We start from the raw sequence: 23191 nt of genomic DNA on the forward strand, positions 1-23191 counted from the left end.
TTCTTCTCCATTGATTTGTGTACACACTGTTCACTTTGGATGGTATGTGAAGTGAACAGGTGGCCAGGGAACTGTGAGTAACAGTACCTGGAATGTAATGGACAGCCAGGTTCTGGGTACGGACCATGGACTGTTATATCGCTATCATATTGAGCAGCAGATCGGCACAAAGGTTGAGACAGCCATATTTCTACTGATGGAGACCTGGAATGAGTTAAACAATTTTGGATTAGACAAAATTTTGGGCTGCCACTCGACTTTTACATCCAAATTCTTTGGGAAATGGATTCAGTGCAGTTATTATATGAGCATGTTGTGCCACATAGTTTTGTCTAGAAGCCTCTATTTTAATAGTTTTTCTCTGGAAAGATTTTAGGCATTATATTGAATATCTGTCTTCCACTTTTAGGATTATCTTCAGATTCCTGCAGGCTGCTGAGTTTGTGTCCTTTTATTAGTTTTAGCGATTAGTTTTCAGCTTGCAGGATTACTGCACTGGCTTTCTACTGTGGGAGTAGCGGATGCTAATTTCGGCTAACGCCCATTGTCAACAATGTCCCTTCCTTTTAATTTAGCCCTATTGTTCTCCTGTGTATACATTTATTACAGTGTTACATTTGTTGTTCATTGCAAGGAAGGTGGGTGGTGTATGTTTATTATAGTACAATGTCCTGACCTACATTTCTTCACTCTAATCCACCACCCCTTTTACTAAATAGGTTCTGCAGTGACTGTTCCCTTCTGAGCTGCAGTGTGTCTAGGACATAGAATGACTCCACTCCTCATCCTCCGTTAACTTGGCCTCCTTAGCTGCTCAGTGTTGAACTTATTTAAACGCATGTTTTTAATTATCTTGTCAAAGCAAAAATGTTTAGTACCCTAGAAATTGGTTGCTTTCACAGTACTCAGTTCAATTTAAGAAGATAGAAACCCAATAAACACCACCCACACCTCATACCCAGTACTACTCTCACACATCCCAATCTGTTACATTGTCCTGTCTCTAGAATATTTCCCATATTGCTCACTAAAAATGTCACAAAGATTTAATGCTGGTTGGACTTCAACTTGTCAGACTATCCTCATTTCAATCTTCTCTAAAAGTGGTTGCAAGACCCACTAATGTTCATTTGTTTGCCATCATTGTGTACCAGGTGTTTTAACTGCGCTGCTGCTTCTATGAGCAACGCATGCAAGGGCAGTGGACTTAAGAACACAGTATGCTGCCTCAGGAAACCAAACAGGACTCCCTACTGGGGGACTAGCATAAATGAGGGGGTAGGTTTGTAGAGGATGAAAAGTGCATGGGGTGGTGACAGATAAAGTGAATGGGCAGGGCAATGGGGCAAATGCAGAGGACCCAGGTAGATGCTATGATGGAAGAGCGGGGCGGAGGGGGAAGAGAAGAAACAATATAAGGGACAGCATGGTGGCTTAGTGGTTTACACTTCTGCCTCACAGCACTGGTGTCATGAGCTTGATTCCCGACCACAGCCTTATCCCAGTGTTTGCGTGGGTTTCCCCCGGGTGCTCCGGCTTCCTCCCACACTCCAAAACATACTAGTAGGTTAATTGGCTGCTATTAAATTGACCCTAGTTTCTCTCGGTCTGTGTGTGTTAAGGAATTTAGACTGTAAGCTCAAATGGGGCAGGGACTGATGTGAATTCTCTGTGCAGCGCTGCGGAATTAGTGGCGCTATATAAATAGCTGATAAATGGAGGTGAAGAGCAGTTCCAAAGGGGTGTAGAAACAATATGGAGGTGGTGAAAAGTACACAAAGGGAAAATTTGGAGGAGAGGAGCATCACAAAGGAAGACGGTGTAAATATGATTGGGAGATGTATCCACCAGGATGCACATGTGCTATACTTTGTATTTTGCAATGGCTGTTCTGTGAGGATTCATTTTCTGGTTGTTTTAATCCTGACCCAGGCACTCCCTTGTGGCTGTATCTACATGCATTCTATATCAATGTAAAATTATGTTGTCAGAAAAGTGCATTTACTAAGTAAGGATATTGTTAGAAGCCCAACATAGGTTCCATGTCAGTGACGCATACAATGAAGCCTGGTAGTTCATGTAATCATTAATAATCCAGTCTTCCTTCGTTTGTTTGTAATTTCCTCCATCACTTTAGATTGTAAACTCTAGTGGGTAGTAACCTCTGTACCTACTGTGTCAGTATTTTGGTGAATACGTTGGTAAGATAAAAAATGTAGTACTATATAATGTAAATTATTAATGCTTTCAGTATAGGGCACTGACGGAACCCTGGACATGTATCTCTCTATGTGTGTGTGTTTTGAATGGGGGAAGTTGCTGCTCTGACACTTTATACACAGTGAATGTACTGAAAATGTAGCATTTGGATCTGTGAATCTTCTAAGCGTTTTAATCTCCCTCCAGCTAAGCATTACAAGGAAATTTAGTAGTGTTCAGATGTATTGCATGGTTTTATATGTATATATTGTCTTGTCAGGTCTCCTACACTTCTTGGTTCTTAGATGCCTTTAATTATGCCATCCTGAAGAAAATTGATGTTCTGAACCTCAGCATTGGGGGACCTGACTTCATGGATCACCCTTTTGTTGACAAGGTTAGTTTTAAGAGTTTGGAATTGGGGTGGCTCGCCAAGTCATATATTTTTTTTTTTTGGGGGTGGGGGGGGAATGTCATGAGTGTCCAAACAACTCTACTGCTGGAGGTGGCCCTTTTAAATGACAACTGCCTCATGTTTTACACAAACTAAGTATTCATATTTAGTTATTATCACTATAAATAAGTGTTGTTGCTTTATCCATTTATAGATCTGCCAGCAGAAACCTCATTTTAACTTTTTTGGGAAGAAATTAACTCCCGTAAACTTTGTTGCGCTCGTGTGATTCAGGCAATTTTTCCATAAGCAAATTGATCCAGATTTTAAATGTGTCAAACTTTTACCTTCGATTGGATTTCACCTCTGCAGAAAGGGCCATAGACATGAACAGGTCTATTCTGTATAGCCTTATTTTTAAATGTGGCTGTTCAGTGGAAAATCATCTGATTTCTTTCTTGTATGTTTTTCTACCATGCAGGTTTGGGAACTAACAGCTAACAAAGTGATCATGGTTTCTGCTATAGGAAATGATGGACCTCTCTATGGGTATGAACAGTGACCTACCAGTGCTCCGTTTGACTATTTTGGCCTATTTTTTTTTTTCTGTGTGCAAAATATGAGCCAATCGGAATGTTAAATAACCAGGAGACCTTATGGGGATCAGGAAATACAAATGAAACATCTGATCAGTCTATCTTAAAGTGGTGGTTGCCTTCAGGCATGATATTATAGCACATTTCCTTAGTGGTTTGACACAAGTGGTTTCATCACATACATGCAGGCTGGGTAGTCTTTGGAGGTTTTAAAGGAGGCACAAGGCATACATATATACATTGATTGCAAAATAAATGTAATTTATGGCTTTTAGATATATTTTTTTATTTTGTAGTACAGTCCAGTGGCCTGTCCTGATCAGCTATTTTTACACATTATGTGCCATTGCCTCTACAATGTTTACATTGTGCTTGTTTTACCTTATCTGTTTATAATGTTCCCTGGTATTTGTATATACCATTTTGTCTGTGTAGAATCCACTGGGCACATTTGGAGGCTATAGTACAGTCTGTTGCTGGCTTACTCCATGTAGAACCTGTGCCTGGGGGTCTTTTTATTGCAAGTAGAGTGCTCCTCACCATTTTCTTTCAGTTTGTACAAGTATTTAGTGCCTGTATCCGCATTGGATATATCCAGTGCTACACAGAATGATGGCAATGTATAAACGCTGCATACTAACGGTAACAAGTCTCCTCAAAAATCTTTTTGAACGTATGGTAGAACCATCAGGATGAGATGAAGTAAAACACAGGTAGAAATGTTTTAGTTAAGTGTTTTTTTTCCTACTTTGTAGAATACACTGAATCCAGTCGATTTAGTGTTTCCTTCCTACCTATCTTATCTTGATCAGGACACTTAACAACCCAGCGGACCAGATGGATGTTATCGGAGTAGGTGGCATTGACTTTGAGGACAACATAGCTCGATTTTCTTCGAGGGGGATGACCACATGGGTAACTCCTTTTTGCTAATTTTATAACACATTTGTTGAGTTCAGTGGTTTTTTTTTTTTTTTTTTTTTTTTTTTTACTTTCTTTCTGCTTTATAATATTTGCAATACAGTAGCTGGCTAGGTCAAGATCTACATTATATCCATATCTAAAAAAAACTTTACCAGTAACGGAATACAGACTGTGAATGAAGTTCTACTACCAGGAGGCAGGCTACTGGGGAAAAACAAGTACTGGCTCCTCCGCATCTTTTCTGTAACTTCCCTGCTCCTTCCTTGGGTATTTATCCAGTGCCTGACATAGGGCCATTGCCCTTTATTATTTATCTCCATTGTGCTCCTTAATAGATAAAGGACAGCCTCCGCTGTTCTTAACCCCATCTATCCACCTGCTTTCACAGCAGACTTTCCTCACCTCTGTGTTCAACCTCAGTCACTTGTCAACCGGTCCAATAGCACCTGCTTGATTAGGGAGGGGCCTTGGACATCTTGTGTACCTTTGTGCCATTACTGGGAGACTGGATGGAGGCTGCACCACCTCTCTGAAGCCCCAGGATTTCTGGGGGTTGGATGCTTTCACCAGTGGAACTTACAACATTGTTTAACATATCGGGGGCAAGTCAAATACTCTGCCTCTTTCTCCAAGTGATGGCTGAAAATCCTCCGGTGACGCCTCACTCAAAATGTGCCGAGCCCAAAGCAGACGGCCTTTCCCACCTTCTATTCTGGTGATGGAAGTCCCTGGGTTATGTACCTAACTATAGACCTGCCACAAAGTTTACAGAATTGCAGACACTCCATTCCCAATGATTAGAGTCCTGGGGAAATTTTGGATGAGTTGTGTTTTTTCATGGGCCTTCATTTTGACATCCTTCAGAGAATGTTCATTCCTCACAATAAATTTTGGTCTCTACAGGCGCAGTTATCCCCGTTTCTGACTAGCCCGTGAAATACAATCTGATACTGTATAATGGTGGGGGTCATGATGTTAACCCAGGAAGCGAGGCCTTATGTCCTTTCCAAATGCATTTCTTTGTTTGTGGAACAGATCTTGAGGGTATCTTGAGTCCTATCTGGCTATTGGTTATTTACTTCCTGAAGTGGTGATCTTCTGGTTGGGGGCCCTTTCTGTTTCAGTGTCGCAGGCAGTCCTTTTTGCTTTTACCACCCTTTTCTTAGGGCACATGGTCTCCTCAGAAGTTTGTTACCAGTTACTGCTCTGGAACTCATGGCCATCTACCTGGCTCTGAACATCTGGATATTGCTCATCAAGGACCAAACATTCAGCAAACAAAGCAGCAAGGGAATTATAGTGAGGAGTTCTTGTTTGTTTAATAGTGCCCTGTTTTTTAGAGGCAAAATTAACAGATTGTGTCCCACTACAGCTTTTTAGAATGATTGATTGAACAGAAAACGCTAAATCCCCAGTTTCAATGTCCAGTGAGACGTGACGCCGCTTCCACTGCTTACATATGGTAAATATGTGCTCTGTTTCCTGCAGGAGCTGCCTGGTGGCTATGGAAGAATGAAGCCTGATATTGTCACCTACGGTTCTGGAGTTCGGGGTTCTGGTATGAAAGGTGGCTGCCGCTCCCTGTCGGGTACAAGCGTTGCTTCCCCGGTTGTGGCTGGAGCTGTGACGCTGCTTGTTAGGTAAGTACCTCCCTTGCTCATAAATCAAATGAGCATCTCCACTAAAATCTCACCTGCTTACTACTGCTTCACCCTCTGTGGTGGACGTCATTCAGAGTAGAAAAACTGCAACCTTGTCTACAATGTGAAGTATTGTAGAAAAAATACTGAGAAAGTGGAAGGGGTGAAGGAGACTCTGAGTGTTTATGTGCAAGTAAACCTCCCCATTGTATATGCTTTCATTTCACAGAATACTGTTTCAATGGCAACTTGGGATCCACCTATATAGAGCTGTTTTGTCTTGTTTGGGACTCATTAGTAAATGTTTTAATAATTTACCTAGCTTAATTGCACCCTTAATTAATGTGCACTTCCCTTTTGACTGAAAATATATTTGAAATGCTGATTCACCTGACATATTAATCTAAATCGCCAAAGAATTCACATGATGCTTATGGTAAACTTTTGCTGCATTATTCAGTCTACACTTTAAACTGTCGTTTTTGTTTTTTAAAAAGCATAACATTTTTTAAAAAAAATAGTTATACAAACCGAGTAATACATATGTGCGTAAATAAGACGTACAAAAAAATTGTAATTGAAATTTATTTTAATGTTGTGATTGTCTACTGTCCACTTAATCTTTATTACACACCATTCCAAGTGCTGAATGGATGAGTCTGTGCTCATGCCTTGAATAGAGGGTGGAAATAAGATTATGCAGTTCCCAGCCAGCCCTGTTTGTATTAGGACAGCTCCCTCCATTATTGATCTGCTGTTGACGAGTTCCAGTCCTCTTGTTGTTTTTAGCATAGATAAATAATATTGCAAGTAAAGTAGATCATTCTGTAAAATATCATGAAATTGCAGACTTTATTGAATCTGGTAAATATGTGTATCGGGGGATGATCTTAAGGAAAATGATTTCCCTTATTCTTGATGCGTGGTCCAGCACTCATTTCTCAGCATCTGTAAATAGCATTATGAAATGGCTTATTGGTTACAGTTGTACTTACATTGTCACTGTTCAAGCAAGATTTTACTTTTTATATGTGTATACCCTTAAATTGAACTTGAAGATGGTTGGGTAACAGAATCTTGAAGCGCTAATCTTAAAAGGCAGGATAAATTATGTAAATCCTGAAAATCCATAGTCCTGTTCATGAGTGTTAATATAACTGATCTCCTACAAAGACAGAACGTAAAGGTCATAGTATGTTCTACACTAGATGCAATCTTCATTTAATATCACTTCATTTAGGATCTCTGAAAATTATGTACATGCAACTAGTAGTTCATTACAGCCCAACTGTGCTGGCAGTATACACGAATCATTAGAAAGGTTATACGTGCACTAGTCCAAATGTATCACGGTTCTATTTGTATGGAAATTGTATGCACATGTCGGGCAGACTGGTTGGGTACGCTTAAACGATATTGTAAACTCCAACACTGAGGAGACCTGCAAATAAAATCCGAATTGAGGAAAAACAGATTTAAATATAAACGGACTTCCCTGAAAACCAACGGTGCAGATCACCGATGGGACCAGCATGCTGACCGCAACTTATTTCGACTTGACCGGTCTCCGGCACTACAATGCGACTTGTATGAATGTTCATTTAAAGCGGCAAAGTTGGGTTAAGCGTTTAAACACTTAGGAGACCACCTGTCAAATCGGAATAAGTTACGGTCAGCATGCTGGTCCCATCTGTGATCTGCAGCGTCGGTTTTCAGGTAAGTTTGTTTATATTTAAAAAAAAAATTTCCCCCCCCTCAATTCAGATTTTATTTGTAGGTCTCCTCAGTGTCTGATTTGTGGTAATCATCTTAACGATTACCACCGAGGCAGACGCTTCCACATTAGAACTGGCTGCTATTTACTAATAATTGTGTGTTTCTCCAGTACAGTTCAAAAGCGGGAAATGGTGAATCCAGCCAGCATGAAGCAGGCTCTCATTGCTTCTGCTCGTAGACTTCCAGGAGTCAATATGTTTGAACAAGGACATGGAAAACTGGATCTTCTCCGGGCCTATCAGATACTCAATAGTTACAAGCCACAAGCCAGGTATTTTATATTTTTTGTATCCTAAATAGTTGTACAATTGCCAAGGTCCAGACTATATCCATGCTAACATAAACCTCTCCAGATTATCCTGCTCTGGCTGGACTTCAGAAGAATTAACACAGATCTTTGTTTCTCGTGTATGTTTGTGTGTTTGATGCATGGGGTTTCTGTTCAAGGGAATTGACTGATCGGGTAACTTGTTGAATGGTATCTTGCTGAGCAGCACACTTGTTTATTGCTTATTAGATGGTGGTATATGAAGATAAGGCCAATATTTGTTACTTGTATATGAATATCTTTTCCCTGCAGTTTGAGTCCCAGCTATGTGGACCTGACAGAATGTCCCTACATGTGGCCATACTGTTCCCAACCTATTTACTATGGTGGAATGCCAACCATTGTAAACATCACGATTCTAAATGGCATGGGAGTCACGGGGAGGATTGTGGACAAGGTGAGGTCTGACTGCCCACATATGGATGGTACAGTCGAGAATACATGATGATGTCTGTAGCAATGCAGATCTGACATTGGTTAGGAATTCTGACACTTCGCATTTAACTCTTTGCAGCCTGACTGGCAGCCATACCTTCCACACAACGGGGATAACATTGAGGTGGCTTTCTCCTACTCCTCTGTCCTTTGGCCGTGGTCTGGTTATCTGGCCATCTCCATCTCTGTAGCGAAGAAGGCAGCCTCATGGGAGGGCATTGCTCAGGGTCATGTGATGGTTACAGTGGCATCTCCAGAGGAAAATGAGGTTGGTATATAAGAACCTGTAACATTCACTGTAAACGTGACTCGCTGGTTTAAAAGTTATAACAACCAAGTGGTTCGGACAGTACAGTAATAGTAGCAGGTTTGCTCTAATGGGATCTGAGTTGGCTTCATAGGTTGGCCTGTTTCTACTGTATATGATCAAATACCCCTTCAAATGGAAGAGCTGAGACAATAATGTACAGTAGAAATGTCCACACACTCATGCTGGAATTGGTATCTTGTTAGTACATGTAAAATTTGGGTTGGGTGCACATCAGGTGTGGACTCATGAAGAGTTTATGCACCATTGCAGTATTTGCACCATTAGTGCTGCATATTCTAGCTTGTGCACCTGTTAGTGATTTCGGTGTTTCAGTATATTACATGAACATGGATGAGGTCAGTAATACATTTGGATTATATATCTGTTTACGCCCAGTTGTGTGATGATTTAATGTATGGGTGTGAGCTCCAAAAACTGAAATAAATTAGCCCTGCTGTACATATTCTGTTTTACTTTACTCTCAAAACATGGGAAGGACATTTTTAGTTATGTCAGTTTTCTTGAAGACATCAGGATGCATTTCTAAATTTGAGACCGGCTACTTCCTATATGATAAAAACATACAATCATACAACAATAAAAACATATAATCTCATTTATTTGAAGCTTAAGAATGGAGCAGAGCAGTTCTCTACAGTCAAACTGCCAATCAAAGTGAAGATCATTCCCACCCCACCGCGAAGCAAGAGGGTTCTGTGGGATCAGTACCACAATCTTCGGTATCCCCCAGGCTATTTTCCCCGGGACAACCTGAGGATGAAGAACGACCCCCTGGACTGGTACATAAACTGATTTGCTTTTTTACTTTATTGCTATATATATGTGTGCATGTACTGTTGGTTGACTTTAATATCTCTCTAATGTTCTTAGTTCTCACATATTCTCCCTGGATCTAGTAATTTAGTATTCTCTTGTCACAATTGTGAGACACTTTACAGGTTCTGTCATGTTATGCATGTTTCACCAAATAAAATCCACACTTGTATTGAGGCGAGCCTTTTTCTCCCCGTGTGTACTCAAGAATCGGGCTCTGGTCATTTGTTCAATATTGCCTTTTTTAAACTTGTTGCACTAAATATATCTCAAATCTATGGAGTAGAAACATGACTTGGTAACCTCACAATATCTTGCCAATGGGTACAATGGACTTGAATTGGTTTCATCCTCGATAAAACAGCCGGCTCAGTTCCTTCCTGGCACCCTCTCCATTTGATCCCATGAATGAAGATGAAGTAGCTACTCTCCTTGTTTTCCTACTCTTCTACCTGTCCTCTTGATCCTATGCCGTCAAATTACATCTGTCTCCTGTGCTCATCCCAACCTTAACTACTGACAAAGGTGGTCAATGATTTGATCACTGCTAAATCTAAAAGCAATTACTTCTAATTCTCCTGGATCTCTCTTCTGCATTTGACACTGACCATTCTCTACTAATACAAATGCTACAATCACTAGGTCTTCAGGACACTGTTCCATCCCGGTTCTCATCCTACCTATCTAATGGCTCTTTCAGAGTTTGTTTCTCTGGATCCACATCCCCCCAGCTTTCCTTTATCGGTTAGAGTACCACAAGGCTCAGTCCTAGGTCCTTTGCTCTTTATCTGTACCACTACTCTTTGGAAACAAATAAGCACCTTTTAGGAATTTTTTTTTCGATCTGCACCCACTTTGTGGAATTCACTCCCTTGTACAATAAGATTTTTCTCTATGCCCCAAACCCAAGCATGCTCTGAAAACCCACCTCTTCAGGCTAGCTTATAAAATTCCTTAACCTCCATAAGGTTCCCTGTTATACTACTTTACACAGTTCACACAAGATCGCCTGACCAATACTGATGTTACTGGAGATCATATTGCTTGCCTTTCGCCTTTGCTACATTTACATACTGGTCCAGCCAGATTGCACTTAACCGAATATATCAAACTCCCAATGTCCCATAGATTGCAGGCAGGGCCCTCTTACATCTGTCTGTGTTGCCCAGTATTGCTCTATTACTGTGTTTGTTCCCAATTGTTAAGCGCTATGAAATATACCACCGCTATATAAATAAATGTCGATTAATTGTAATGTTGGCAGTATCTTTTTATCTTTGGGATATCCATCTATAAAATTCATTTTTAGAGACTTCTTCTGTAGTATATGGCTAGAAAGAATTAATTTTAATGGATGTCCCAGAGATAAACGGATATACTACAGTGGAAGTCTCTAACAATTCTCTTCTAGAAAAGTAGTAGCCATTCTGCATACTGTAATTGGTGAATGTTTGAGAGGGAACTGACAGTTCTCATCTGTTATATGTATCACAGGAACGGGGACCACATTCACACCAACTTCCGAGATATGTACCAGCATCTGAGGAGTATGGGCTACTTTGTTGAGGTGCTGGGCTCACCATTCACATGCTTCGATGCCAGCCAATACGGTAAGAACCACTTGCATCCTCCAGTTCTATTAAAGTATTGGCAGCAGTGGTTTTCTTGTTGAACAGTGGATAATTGCCAACAAGACACATATTAAAATAAAGCAGAACACATGATCTGGCTTCATAAGTTACTGATTTTACCATGACCTTTTATATAAGAGGAGGAAATAAATGCTCCGTAATGGTTACATTGATTGGTTTATATGTTGCGGAAGTCACCACCATTGGAATTATGACTCATGAAGCGTTTGTCTCTACATAGAATATCTCCATTGGACAGCCTACTTAGTGGGCCAACTCCCATATGCAGGATATAAAAGGGCATAGTAAGAAAACACATTCCAAAAATGTTTCTAATAGAATGAAATCAATATATTTTCTCCAATGTCTCCTTACTGTCAGTGGTAAATCTTTCAGTATCTTCTGTAATTGTAGATTCAACCATTTTTCTCTACGGTTCCTCAAGGTCTGGCATTTGTATTTGTCAACTAAAATACATTTAAGTGCACCTAGTAGAGGGTATATAATCTTTCTCTGCTCTGGCCTTCAGGAACTCTGCTGATTGTTGATAGTGAAGAAGAGTTTTTCCCGGAGGAAATAACTAAACTCCGTAGAGACGTGGCCTATGGACTCTCGGTAATTGTGTTCAGTGACTGGTACAATACATCTGTTATGAGGAAAGTCAAGTTCTACGATGAAAACACCAGGTACTGAGATTATTCAGGAGACTTTTTTTTTATAATGTGTATACACCAATCGGCCATAACCTGAAAACCACTGACAAGTGAAGTGAATAACATTGGTTATCTTGTTACAATGGCACCTGTCAAAGGCTGGGCTATATTAGGCAGCAAGTGAACAGTCAGTTCCTCAAGTTGATGTGTTGAAAGCAGAAAAATGGGTAATCGTAAGGGTCTGAGCAACTGTGACAAGGGCCAAATTGTGGTAGCTAGATGACTGGGTTAGAACACTTCCAACACAGCAGGTCTTGTGGAGTGTTGGTACCTACCAAAAGTGGTCCATGGAAGGACAACCAGTGACAGGGTCATGGGTGCCCAAAGCTCATTGAGCGTGTGGAGCGAAGTTTAGCTGTCTGGCCCAATTCCACGTAAGAGCTACTGTAGCAGAGTTCAAGGTGTTATCTTTGCTTCCAAATTCCCCAGATCTGAATATGATTCAGCATCTGCAGGAGGTTCTGTAAAAAAAAAAAAAAGTCTGCACCATGAGGGCCCCACCTCGTAACTTGCAGGGCTTAATGGATCTGCTGCTAATGTCGGTGCCAGATACCACAGGAGACCTTCAGAGGTCTTGTGGGGTCCATGTCTCGATGGGTGAGAGCTATTTCTGGTGGTACATAGGGGACCTACACAATATTAGACGTTTTTAATGATGTGCCTGATAGGTGTGTATTTCTATCTTTTTAAACCATTTATAATTTTGCAGTACTTCCATTAGTGTTTCTATTTATTTGTATTGTGTGTTTTTTTTTTTTTTTTTTTTTTTTAAATGGTATTCCAAATAGCCAAAGCAGTGAAACTTTTGTGTCATAGAAATTTATCACACAATGTATTCACACTAAACTTTTACAACCTGTGGGTTATGAGACTTCTCACACCATTGCTGTTAACTTTATACCTGCAAAATTTTAACTTTTTTTAAAATAGTGCTCTGCCCTGCTTTGGCTGATAGATGCTGGTTTCTATGCAGGAACATATTTATAGCAACCCCACAAAAATCAATTATCGGGCACAGACATGTCACGAGTCTGAACACCAGGACATCCTGTAGGGTAGTTTGATTGTTGCCTGGTTACCATGTATGTACTCTTGCACAGTGAGCACAGCGTCTTGTTAGCCTCGACAGACTGCAGAGAAAAGCAGCCAGGACATTGCTGAAGATGGTAATGTGGGATATATTTATGTATCGTAACATAGCTGCCCCAGATACTTCGTATTTAAAATCTTTTGGATAGGTTACCTCTTTAATATGTAACCCTTTGTCCTAGAGGCTTGTATTTTGTTAATGCTGCATGTAATGTTTGTAGGGGGAGCCATAAGCACTGTAGTTTTTGAGCAAGATTCAAAACGTGTATACCGAATTCTACAGTTACTGGGTGGCTCTCTGCAAAGTAGCCTTGCATTTGATAACAGAGAAGGGAAGGAGTCTTAAGACTGAGTAGCAATGTAGGAGAATAATGTATCAATATTTTAACATTTTAGAAATATGCATTTTAAAGACAAGATGTGTTTTTGTTTTTTTTGCAGGCAGTGGTGGATGCCAGACACAGGAGGAGCCAACATACCAGCCTTGAATGACCTGTTATCAGTTTGGAATATGGCCTTCAGTGATGGCATATATGAAGGAGATTTTACCATGGCTAATCATGATAGTAAGTACTAGTAACTGATCGCATAAACACTCTTGTCTGGATAATTTAGTCTAGCACTGTCTGCTATAGGGTTGAGGTCCGGATGGTCATGTTGGTACACACATTTATGGAGAGGTTCCTCTAGCTTCAGCCTGCGGGTCACCCTTGTGGCTTTTATATAATACCCTATTCTGTTCACCATTTTCTACCTATTGGGTAGTAAAGGCCTAGCCGCATCGGTCTGCTACATCCGTCCACACCCTTACTGACTACCATGTCAATATACCAAAGAGCCCTTTTGAATATGGAGGACATGAGGCTGTTTATGCCTTCCAAAGTACTAATGTAGTATGTACAGACAGCTTCCCTATACAATTTTATCAATTGTAACCCAATAATTGCTGATACTTTTTGATCTGATATTTGGGGGAAATTCATTTAACATCGAAGTGTCGGCAGAACCCTTTTTGCAATTGGCTCCTGCACGCATTTCTGGTTAATGTGGTACTAACATCTTCGCTTTCTGTGAAGTGTCATCATGTTAGGCTTGGCAGTGCTTTGCATGTAATTGAAGCTCCCCCTTTGAGTCCCTAACCTACTCCCATCTATGGTTCCGCTCCCAGTGTTATTGAAGAAGCTTCACAGCCTTTTCCTCCTTTGTGTAGAAAAAATATAAACTAAGATTGTCGTAGCCCCTCGTGATGTGTGCCTGCTCGTGCTTCCAGGGAGGCTCCGACAGGACTTTGCTAGTATTGATTGAATTCTCCCATGTGTGTTTTGCAGAACCAAGTATGGTTTATCTCTCAACTTGTATTACAAGACTGATATACACCAAATAACCCTGCTGTAGGGCCGTACTTTCCTTCCAGAGCTACAGTGCATGGCATTAGATGGTCAGGACGCTGCACAAAATATTTTACCTCTGCTAACACAACCGCGAGGGCAGCTTCAAAAAAATAATTCCGATCAGCCCTTCTAAACCTCATCAGGGTTATCTCTTTTTTGGGCATTACTAATGTAAAATTGTGCCTAGATCTAACCACTTTCCTTCCTCTGTTATTAATAATTAAGGTGAAGATATGCATTTAGTTTTCTTGTATAGCTCTATAAGTCAGCTGCACTGTTTTTTGGTTTTTATTTTGTGGGTTTTTTTTTTTTTAGTCCTTTAATAGTAAAAAATATTTTTATACATTGTGTCTCAGTGTATTATGCATCCGGATGCAGTATTGGAAGGTTTCCTGAAGATGGCGCTGTTCTGTCACAAACTTTAAAGGACCAAGGTATGATATTCCTGCTTACTTACGAACATTACTATTGGTAATCTGCTATTGCTGAATGTATTCTCCAGTCATGTAATTTTCCAGTTTGATATTGCTCTGTTATGTTGCTTTTTATTTTTCTTTCTGTAGTTTTATTTTGCTCTATTATATTATATCCATTCTGTAGCCACAGAGCAGTCTGTTATGGTCCCCTCCATTAAGAGTGTTGCACAGCAATATATATTGATGCTACAAAATGTTTTAAGTGTATGTCAAATCTCAAAAATGAATATGCTCGGTCTTCCAGCTAATTGTCAGATACCATTGCGTTTAATAGAACTCTCCTGTAATGGTTTATCCGCTGGCCACTATCCCTGTTAGTTGCAGATACATTATTTCTCCCTTTTCTCCATTTTTGTTCCGAGCTTTTCCCACAGAAAGTGGTTAACATTTTCATTTTTCTCCCTTGTGGCAGGACTTGAAGTCTTAAGACAAGAAACTTTTATGGTTGAAAATGTTCCTGTGCTAGGACTGTACCAAACACAGACTGAAGGAGGGGGGAGAATCATTCTTTATGGTGACTCTAACTGCTTGGATGACAGCCATCGTCAGAAAGGTATAGTCACTTAGATCTCTAGTCTTCAGAAGCTGTCTAACCAAACACTCCTAAGTGTGCAGTGTGACTATGGCTGTGCTAGTTACAGAATGTTTGGGTGGATTTGCAAATATTGACACCAGATATGACTTTATAATCTACAATTCACATATACATGTCCCCTTATATAGTGACATGGTGTGGTGTTATATATTACTATGTTGCACCGAATTGGCTTATGAGTGAGAATGCAGCCTGTTGGAGGAAGACATTTGTCTACATTTGTGGTTCTGTCTTTGTCACGTTAAGTAGTTACACCATGCTTTAGCCATAGACAGAGCCTATGCCTGGTCAGTGTGCACATAGCTGCATAAATATATGTCCTTTATATAAATGCAGATTGCTTTTGGCTGCTGGACTCCTTACTACAGTACACGTCCTATGGAGTGCTGCCAGCAAGCCTCAGCCACTCGGAAAGCAGACACAAGCCTCCAACCGGAGAAGGGCTCCCACAGCCAGAGAGGATGGAAGGTAAGTGCTCCAGCTCTGTCCACTCTTGATATAGATTATCTCGGAATGTTATAGTAGTAGTGAAAATGTACTTGTTTGCCTTTTAATGTCAGAACAGGGATATTATTCTAAATCTGGTCACTGCACAATACTTTGATTAAAGTCAGTGACGGAAGCAAAAGCTCTTATGTAAACAGTCAGTACAGTGGTTAAAAAAAAAATTTCACTCCTATTGACTTTTTACATTTTATTTTCATACATCGGCACTTAACATTATTATCCAAAAAATTCCACCTTGTGTTGAGCTTCATTAATTACACAAATATTCACGCACCAATCTTGTTTAATACTTTTTAGAAGCACTTACAGCTGTGAATGTATTTGGAGCAGCTTTTCTCATCCAGATACTCCAATTGTAGCCCATTCTTCTTTGCAGTATTGCTTGAGGTACATCCTTTTGGTTGGGGGGTCCTTTTGGTTTCCAAACAGCAACTCTTAAATTATTCTGCAGATTATCAATAGAATTGAGGTCTAGACTTTGGACTCCAGGAAGTTGACTCTTTGTTGTTGTCGCATTTAAGCTGCACCAGTGTAGGTTTTGCTCTATATGTGGCATCATTCTCATTCTGGAATATAAATTCTCTCCCAAGTCATAGGTCGCTAGTAAAGTGCAGCAGGCTTTCCTCCAAGATTCGCATTTATCTTCGCCCATTTTGCCTTCTGTTTTGAGAAGTTTTCCAGTAATTGAAGCAGAGAAGGATTCCTGTAGCTTAATGTTCCTGCCATCATGCTTCATGATAGATATGGGCTGGTCTTGGGGCAATGTCCAGTTATTAGGTTTGTGCCTGAAATAGTGTTGGTCAACAAAGGATTATGTTCTCTCCGAAGGAGGATGATGGTATAAAACAGACTATACAGGTCTTCAGTTAGTTGAGAGATCTGTATACCTTATTGTTTGATCTTCAGTAAATGTTCTGTGAGTAAGGCTGGGTACATACTATAGAGTTTTTCAGAAGAGTATTGGGTCAATCAAACTACAACCGACCATTCAGTTTGATAATGCATTAGTTTTATACGCTCCAGCGATGAATTAGTGTCGCTATATAAATAGCTGATGATGAATGCGATTTGTTCCAAAATACCAATCATCGCTTGATTGTTCAGCAGAACTTTAAATCTTGTTTAGCTATGGAACGCCATCCATCCAATCCTACAGTTTGTATACACTCACAATCAGGATCTACATTGTACAGTTTAGAGAGGCGATCTTCTCAGCCGACTGTTGAGGAGCACAGATCTGAGGGTAAATCTTTTAAACGTGTTTAGTGTACGCATGAATCCCACTCCCCCCACCTTCCAGTCGTTTGTACAACTGTTGTAGAGAACACATTGGTCAGAAAACTCTGGTTGGGTACTTATTATTGATGATGATAAAATCCGACAGCCTTTACTCCTACAGAAAAAATAGGACTTGTCACAAAAACAAATAGAATATATAGACTTGCCTGTTTAACCACTTAGCCGGCGGGGTTCAGACAATGTTGCTTTAAATTTAACATTGATCAAAGCAGCATTGACGTCAACCTAAAGTACCCGGAGTCCTGCGTGTTCGGAATGACTGCCTGTCAGCATGCCGCATTCATCAGAGATCTGGAGCTTCGGTTTTCAGGTTAGTCTCTATATATTCCATTTGTTTTTGTGACCAGTCTGATTTTTTTTTTTCTGTAGGAGTAAAGGCTGTCAGATTTTTCATCATCGGTAATACGATTACCACCGGAAAAGTCTCCACTGTGTACAAAGCCTAAATGCAGCCAATCCTGTTCTGTCTCTGCAGGAGTGTTTTATGTCGCAAATATCAAACTTCTTCTTTTTTTTTTTTTTTTTCCTTCTTTTCAGGGAATCACCTTCATCGCTACTCTAAAGTGTTAGAAGCACATCTAGGGGACCCCAAACCTCGGCCTTTACCTGCCTGTCCGCACCTCTCCTGGGCCAAACCACTGCCCCTTAATGAAACTGCTCCTAGGTGTGTACCCCATTACAGCGTACTGTGTATAGTAAGTAAGGAATAAGCCTTCACACTGTTCAACAATGAGAAGCTTGTATATTGTGTGTTTGCATGCCTAGTGTGATGTGTTCATACATATACACCATATCCCTCATGTTATCTGCAAATCTAGTTCTGTTGGTTCCTGTAAATTCTCCATATGTTTAATGTTACTAATGGCTTTTACATGAGACAGCATTGTCCTTTAACTAAAGCAAGGCTTTATAAGATAGCAGATAAAAATTGAAACACCTGGGTAAATGAGGGAAACAAAGCATATTGAAAGCATGGGCTTCCATACAGGTGTGGAATTGCTGCCTCACAGCGCTATGGCCATGGTTTTGATTTCATCCAGGGCCCTATCTGTCTGGAGTCTGTATGTTCTCCAGATGCGGGTTTCCTCCGGGTGCTCAAGTTTCTTCCCACACTCCAAAAACACACTGGTTGTTAATTGGTTGCTGACAGAAATGAGTGAATGTGTATTTCATGTGGAAGAAATTTTGGGTTGTAAGCTCCAGCGGGACAGGGTCTGTGCATCCATGTTTAATATGTTGGCGCAATGATAATGGTCAGGGACATGTTTAACAATGCCAAGAAAGCTCAACTAGCTAATGAGTCATGAGCAGCAGTGAAGTTGACATGGAGCTATAGTGGGGCGGTTGGGGGCACGCTGCAGGAATCTCATACCTGTACATTCATTTGATGTGAATGTATGCGTATCCTGTTAGTCAACAGGTGAGAAACTGCAGACTGGTTTGAATGCAAATTTCAACCTGTAGCTCAAGCATTTCACCAGAGATGGTCCGAACAGAGCTCTACAGAGCAGGATATCCTAATGTGGTAATGCATGTTTGCAAGTTCGGTCAAGTTTCTTCATCATATTCATGGCAAGTGGACAAATGCACTAACCTACAGAACTGTGGAGCTAAGTACTTGATGAATGCTTCTGTAATGTTATGGAGTGCATTATCCTTGCATGGTTTGGGTTCAGGAATTCTCTTGGAAGACCAAGTCAATGCTACCCCTACTGAATGGTACTGAGTTGTGATCTTCAACCCATGTTGCAGCATTTTGTTCCTGAGGGTTATGATGTCTTCAAGGATGATGATGCCTCTCCTGACCACAAGCACATGGTTGGGTCAACATAATACTGTTTCGTATGCCATATATTTATCAAACAAACCAAAGGTGCCTGAGCGCAGTTTCTATCACAGTTGAGTGACTTTCTTTTGAAAGACTGATGCTTCATTCCTCATACCCAATTCTAGACTAGATACCCAATGCAGTGATGCATACAGCTCGCACTGCTAGCATGTGATAGCCCGAAATATACAATATTGTGTCTGAAAGAACATTAGCATTCAAATAAAATGGTGAGTACCTTTTTAAAGACCCAAGATCGTTAAATCTGTTTTATTGTATGAGTGATGGGGAAGAATATATGACATAAGAGGCACAAGGAGATAGCAACTGTCTATTGCCCTTTTTCTCCAGTAACCTGTGGAAGCATCAGAAACTGCTATCAATAGATTTGGATAAGGTGGTTCTTCCCAACATCCGTCAGAGCAGACCCCAAGTAAGACCCTTGTCCCCAGGAGAAAGCGGCGCATGGGACATACCTGGAGGTTAGTGGATCTTTGGCGAACACATTGAAAGAAATAGATTTTGGGGGGGGGGGGGTCTATCTGTTAGCCAGGGGTAAAAAAAAATCTTGGAAATATAAATGTATATAATGTTTTCCATACCAGGAATGTTTGTCTAATACTTTAATACTTCCGTATGTAAATATGTCCAGTATGTACTAATCAAGTCTTATTATAGGAGCAACAACAGTTGTATGGTTCTTTAGCACTATCCAGTTTCTGATTGTCATTCACGTTGCATATTCAAAAGAACGAAGGTCCTTTTCAGGATGATTGATTATTACTTTGTGTCTCTGCTCACAGGCATAATGCCCGGACGATATAACCAGGATGTAGGCCAGACCATTCCAGTCTTTGCATTTCTTGGTGCTATGGTAGTCCTGGCTTTCTTTGTGGTACAAATCAACAAGGCCAAGAGCAAGCCAAAGAGACGGAAACCTCGAGTCAAACGGCCTCAGATTATCCAACCGTTCCACCAACCAAAGACTCCTACTGTCTGAGCTGTGGCTGGTCGGGGCCTTTTTGGGAGCTCTAATTGTCAGTATCTCACTGCAGCTCTACAAAGACTGACCTCTGAAACAAACTTTACGATCTGGTCTCTGTCTTACTGACCAAACTGAACATTGGTACGAATTGCTCCTTTTCTTTTTTTTATATTTATTATGTAAAATAAATCCCTTTTTTAAAGGGTTTCTCTACCAAAAAGGGACATTGGGGCAAATGCAATATTCTGAAAAGACTTGTGCCCTACACAAACCAAATCCAGATATGGGATTTTTTTTAAAAGCTTACCCCAAATCGGTGACTCTCTCCTATTTTTATACATATCTCCATTTTTGTAATTGTAAAGATGATTCCACTGTTGGTGGAGATTGTTTTCAATAAATAAACCTCTTTTAATAAAGTGCAACTTATCGCCCCCTTCTGGATAGCACAAATGTAATCCTGTTTTAATGTCATTGTGAAACAAATGTTTTAGGATGTTCTCTGCCTATTTGTGATCAGAAACTGGATAACTCAGACCAGAACTTGGTGATTTTACAGGTTTGTTCTACAACAGTGCTGCTTGAGTACATAATAGAGTGGGCTAATTTATATTCAAGTCCCATTAATACAGGCCAGATATTTTTTAACTGCCATACAATGGAAGTTGAGGGATTTGTCTGGGAAACCAGTGGCCAAAGAGAAACTTTAAAACTCTGCATGTTTTATTACCCTGCGCAAAAGGTGGTACAAAAAGAACATTTTGTAAACTGATAACCTATAGAAACTTGTACTACAGATCAAATTGTCAAATTGTATTTCCTGTGTACAACTGCAAAGGAAAACTCTTGCCTATCCAAACCTCACCCCCCTCTTTTTTTTCCTCAATCATTCAAAATATGGGGTTTCCCTGGGTACTCATTACTGATTCCCCCTTTTTTTTTGCCTCTGAGCCTCGAGTATTTTCAAAATGGGGCGTTGCTGACTTACCAGTGTTAGATCCAACTACTTGCAGCTTGTCCATTCCTATCATTTAATTTCACAATAACGTTCTAGCTTGTACCAAGTCTTGACATAAAGTGGTTTTGTATTGTGAAAGGTTGAGCGTCAAAGACAAGGCTGGTATATTAAAGCACGCTACAAGCACAATAAATTAGAACTATTTAGTATTACATAGGCTGTTGCAAATAACAGTTGTAACAAAAGGGTTTCTATAATTTGTTATAAACTTGGTATTTGATGTGAATCTAGGGGGAAAAAAACGTTGTGAAAATAGTACAAGACATAATTAGAAAACGCTGAAGCAAACCGTCAATCACAGGGCCTGTACAGAAGACAAGCTGCTATTCCTATATTCCAATTTGTATGGAGCAGTTTTTGCCTTTACCGGTGTGGTGATACTTTTGTCTTTTTTGACATGGAACTATTATAGGAGTGATACCTTTATTGGCTAACCAAATTTTTTTTTTATATTTGTTAGCTTTCAGAGCACAGCGGCCCCTTCATCAGGCAGATTTACAAATGAGTGACTGAGGAAAAGGCACAATATTTAAGCTGTTACATCAAGAAATTTGTACGGGGTGGGGGGGGGGGGGTACATATTCAAGATAAGCTAAAGTAATAAAACAAAGGTTTTCGTTAAGGATGGAATAATAAAAACTCTAGAAGTTTAGAGATCTGAAGTTGCTCTGCTGTGGGGTGTGAAGTGTGTCCATGTAGTGGGTCATAAATCCAGGTGTTGAGTCCTTGAGTTAATGACTGTAATGTTCTTATCAGTTTGAATTCCCATATTTTTCGCTCCGTCTTTTTTTTTTTTTTTTCTTTTTATACTGTGTCCTGGTCCAGAGAAGTGTTTATGCACAGGGGTGGCCAGAGACTGACTTATTGTGTGTCTGTGTAGATTCATCCTGGATTGTAGTTTCTGCTTGGTCTCCAATGTATATTCCCTCAGGGCACCTTGTACACTGTATCAAGTACACCACATTGGTGGATTTAATTGAGAATGTTATTTTAGTCCCGTTGGGTATGTGCACTGTTTGTTTGTAGGACATGTATACACAAAAAATGCAAAACATGTACCCAAGGTAAGGTGCCAGTCTCTGATGGTGATGAGGGCACTTCTAACGAGGAGATTTTTTTAATTTTGGAGGCAATTTGTATGAAGGGAGAGGTAAATCTGGGAATATTTTCTTCGGTCTATTGTCTCTCTGAAATATGGGTTGAAGGTCAGCAGACATTTTCCCCAAGATCATGTGGGGATTGTAAGTGACCACTAGGGGCACCCTGCTGTTAACCTCCTTCTGTTTGTAATTCAGGAGGCTACGCCTTGGTATCCTTGTGGATCTGTTCATCTATAACGATTGGATGGTATCATTGTTGTAGGAATGTACTCCTACTATCACTGTTTTCTCTTTCATCCAGTCTGGGGGACACTGCTTACCATGGGTTGTGGAGGGGAGCTCAAGGAGTTGGCACCTTGCTAGTTAACTTTAGCACTGCTGACAGACCCCTCCCCTCTACAATCCCCCCGCCTCTTCCTCCTCAGTTTTTGGTTTTTTTTAAGGTGCCCATGGAGTTGGGCAGTGTTTTAGCTTACTGCATATTTTTTTTTAAATTTTACTTTGTTTTTTTACCTAACATGAGGAAATTGAGATGGCATATTAGAGAGGGGGGAGCTAAAACATATAGAGCTCCCCCGCTCTCCTGAGAGAAGTGGACTAGCCCGGTCTGGTGCCAAGCAGAAGCCCGGGAAAAGGACACAGACCAGAGGGAGCAGGCACCAGAACACTGCTGATGAACTTCTCCCCTGTTTGGCCTATGGGCTAAGTGTCTGACTCTTTTATATACAGTTTTATTGAATTTTGCTGTATACAGAGTGGGCTAGTAGAGGTTATATTGTAGTTCTTCTACCTGCCAGGATATTATATTGTGTTTTAATGTAGTACAAGTACAACTTTTATACAAGATTAGTTGATTACTTGTTTCTCACACTATTCTCTCTACAGTGTCTCTCCTTCTCTATAACAGCTAAATTTTCAATTTAAGTCTGTGTTTTTGGTGTGCCTTCCTTTGTAAAATGACAGATAAAGGAAAGGGCCCTATAGCAAAATATTTCACATGCTCAAAATGTAATGTTAAACTACCTTGTGGCAGAAAGACCCGTTAGCGCTCTGCTGCGAAGCAGGGGTCCCCTCTGCGCAAACCCAGCATATTACAGCCTCACTGACAGAGGAACCGGCCTGG

The 23191-nt window shown here is 40.4% G+C and overlaps 1 protein-coding gene across 1 annotated transcript in view; it reads left to right on the forward strand.

Annotated features, from left to right (window-relative positions):
- Positions 1-20385, forward strand: part of MBTPS1 (membrane bound transcription factor peptidase, site 1) — a 36499-nt gene extending 16114 nt beyond the window's left edge. Inside the window, exons 7-23 of the mRNA XM_075188887.1 lie at positions 2480-2596; positions 3075-3142; positions 4002-4104; positions 5602-5753; positions 7639-7800; positions 8110-8254; positions 8372-8560; positions 9230-9402; positions 10931-11046; positions 11597-11753; positions 13311-13435; positions 14617-14694; positions 15149-15289; positions 15668-15799; positions 17675-17801; positions 19317-19447; positions 19769-20385. Coding sequence (XP_075044988.1) covers positions 2480-2596; positions 3075-3142; positions 4002-4104; positions 5602-5753; positions 7639-7800; positions 8110-8254; positions 8372-8560; positions 9230-9402; positions 10931-11046; positions 11597-11753; positions 13311-13435; positions 14617-14694; positions 15149-15289; positions 15668-15799; positions 17675-17801; positions 19317-19447; positions 19769-19965 — 2313 coding nt within the window. The 3' untranslated portion in view covers positions 19966-20385. The remainder of the gene's footprint in view (positions 1-2479; positions 2597-3074; positions 3143-4001; positions 4105-5601; positions 5754-7638; positions 7801-8109; positions 8255-8371; positions 8561-9229; positions 9403-10930; positions 11047-11596; positions 11754-13310; positions 13436-14616; positions 14695-15148; positions 15290-15667; positions 15800-17674; positions 17802-19316; positions 19448-19768) is intronic.
- The last annotated feature ends 2806 nt before the right edge of the window (positions 20386-23191 follow it).

Source organism: Mixophyes fleayi, chromosome 10, assembly GCF_038048845.1.
Source record: "Mixophyes fleayi isolate aMixFle1 chromosome 10, aMixFle1.hap1, whole genome shotgun sequence".
Classification (NCBI taxonomy): domain Eukaryota; kingdom Metazoa; phylum Chordata; class Amphibia; order Anura; family Limnodynastidae; genus Mixophyes; species Mixophyes fleayi.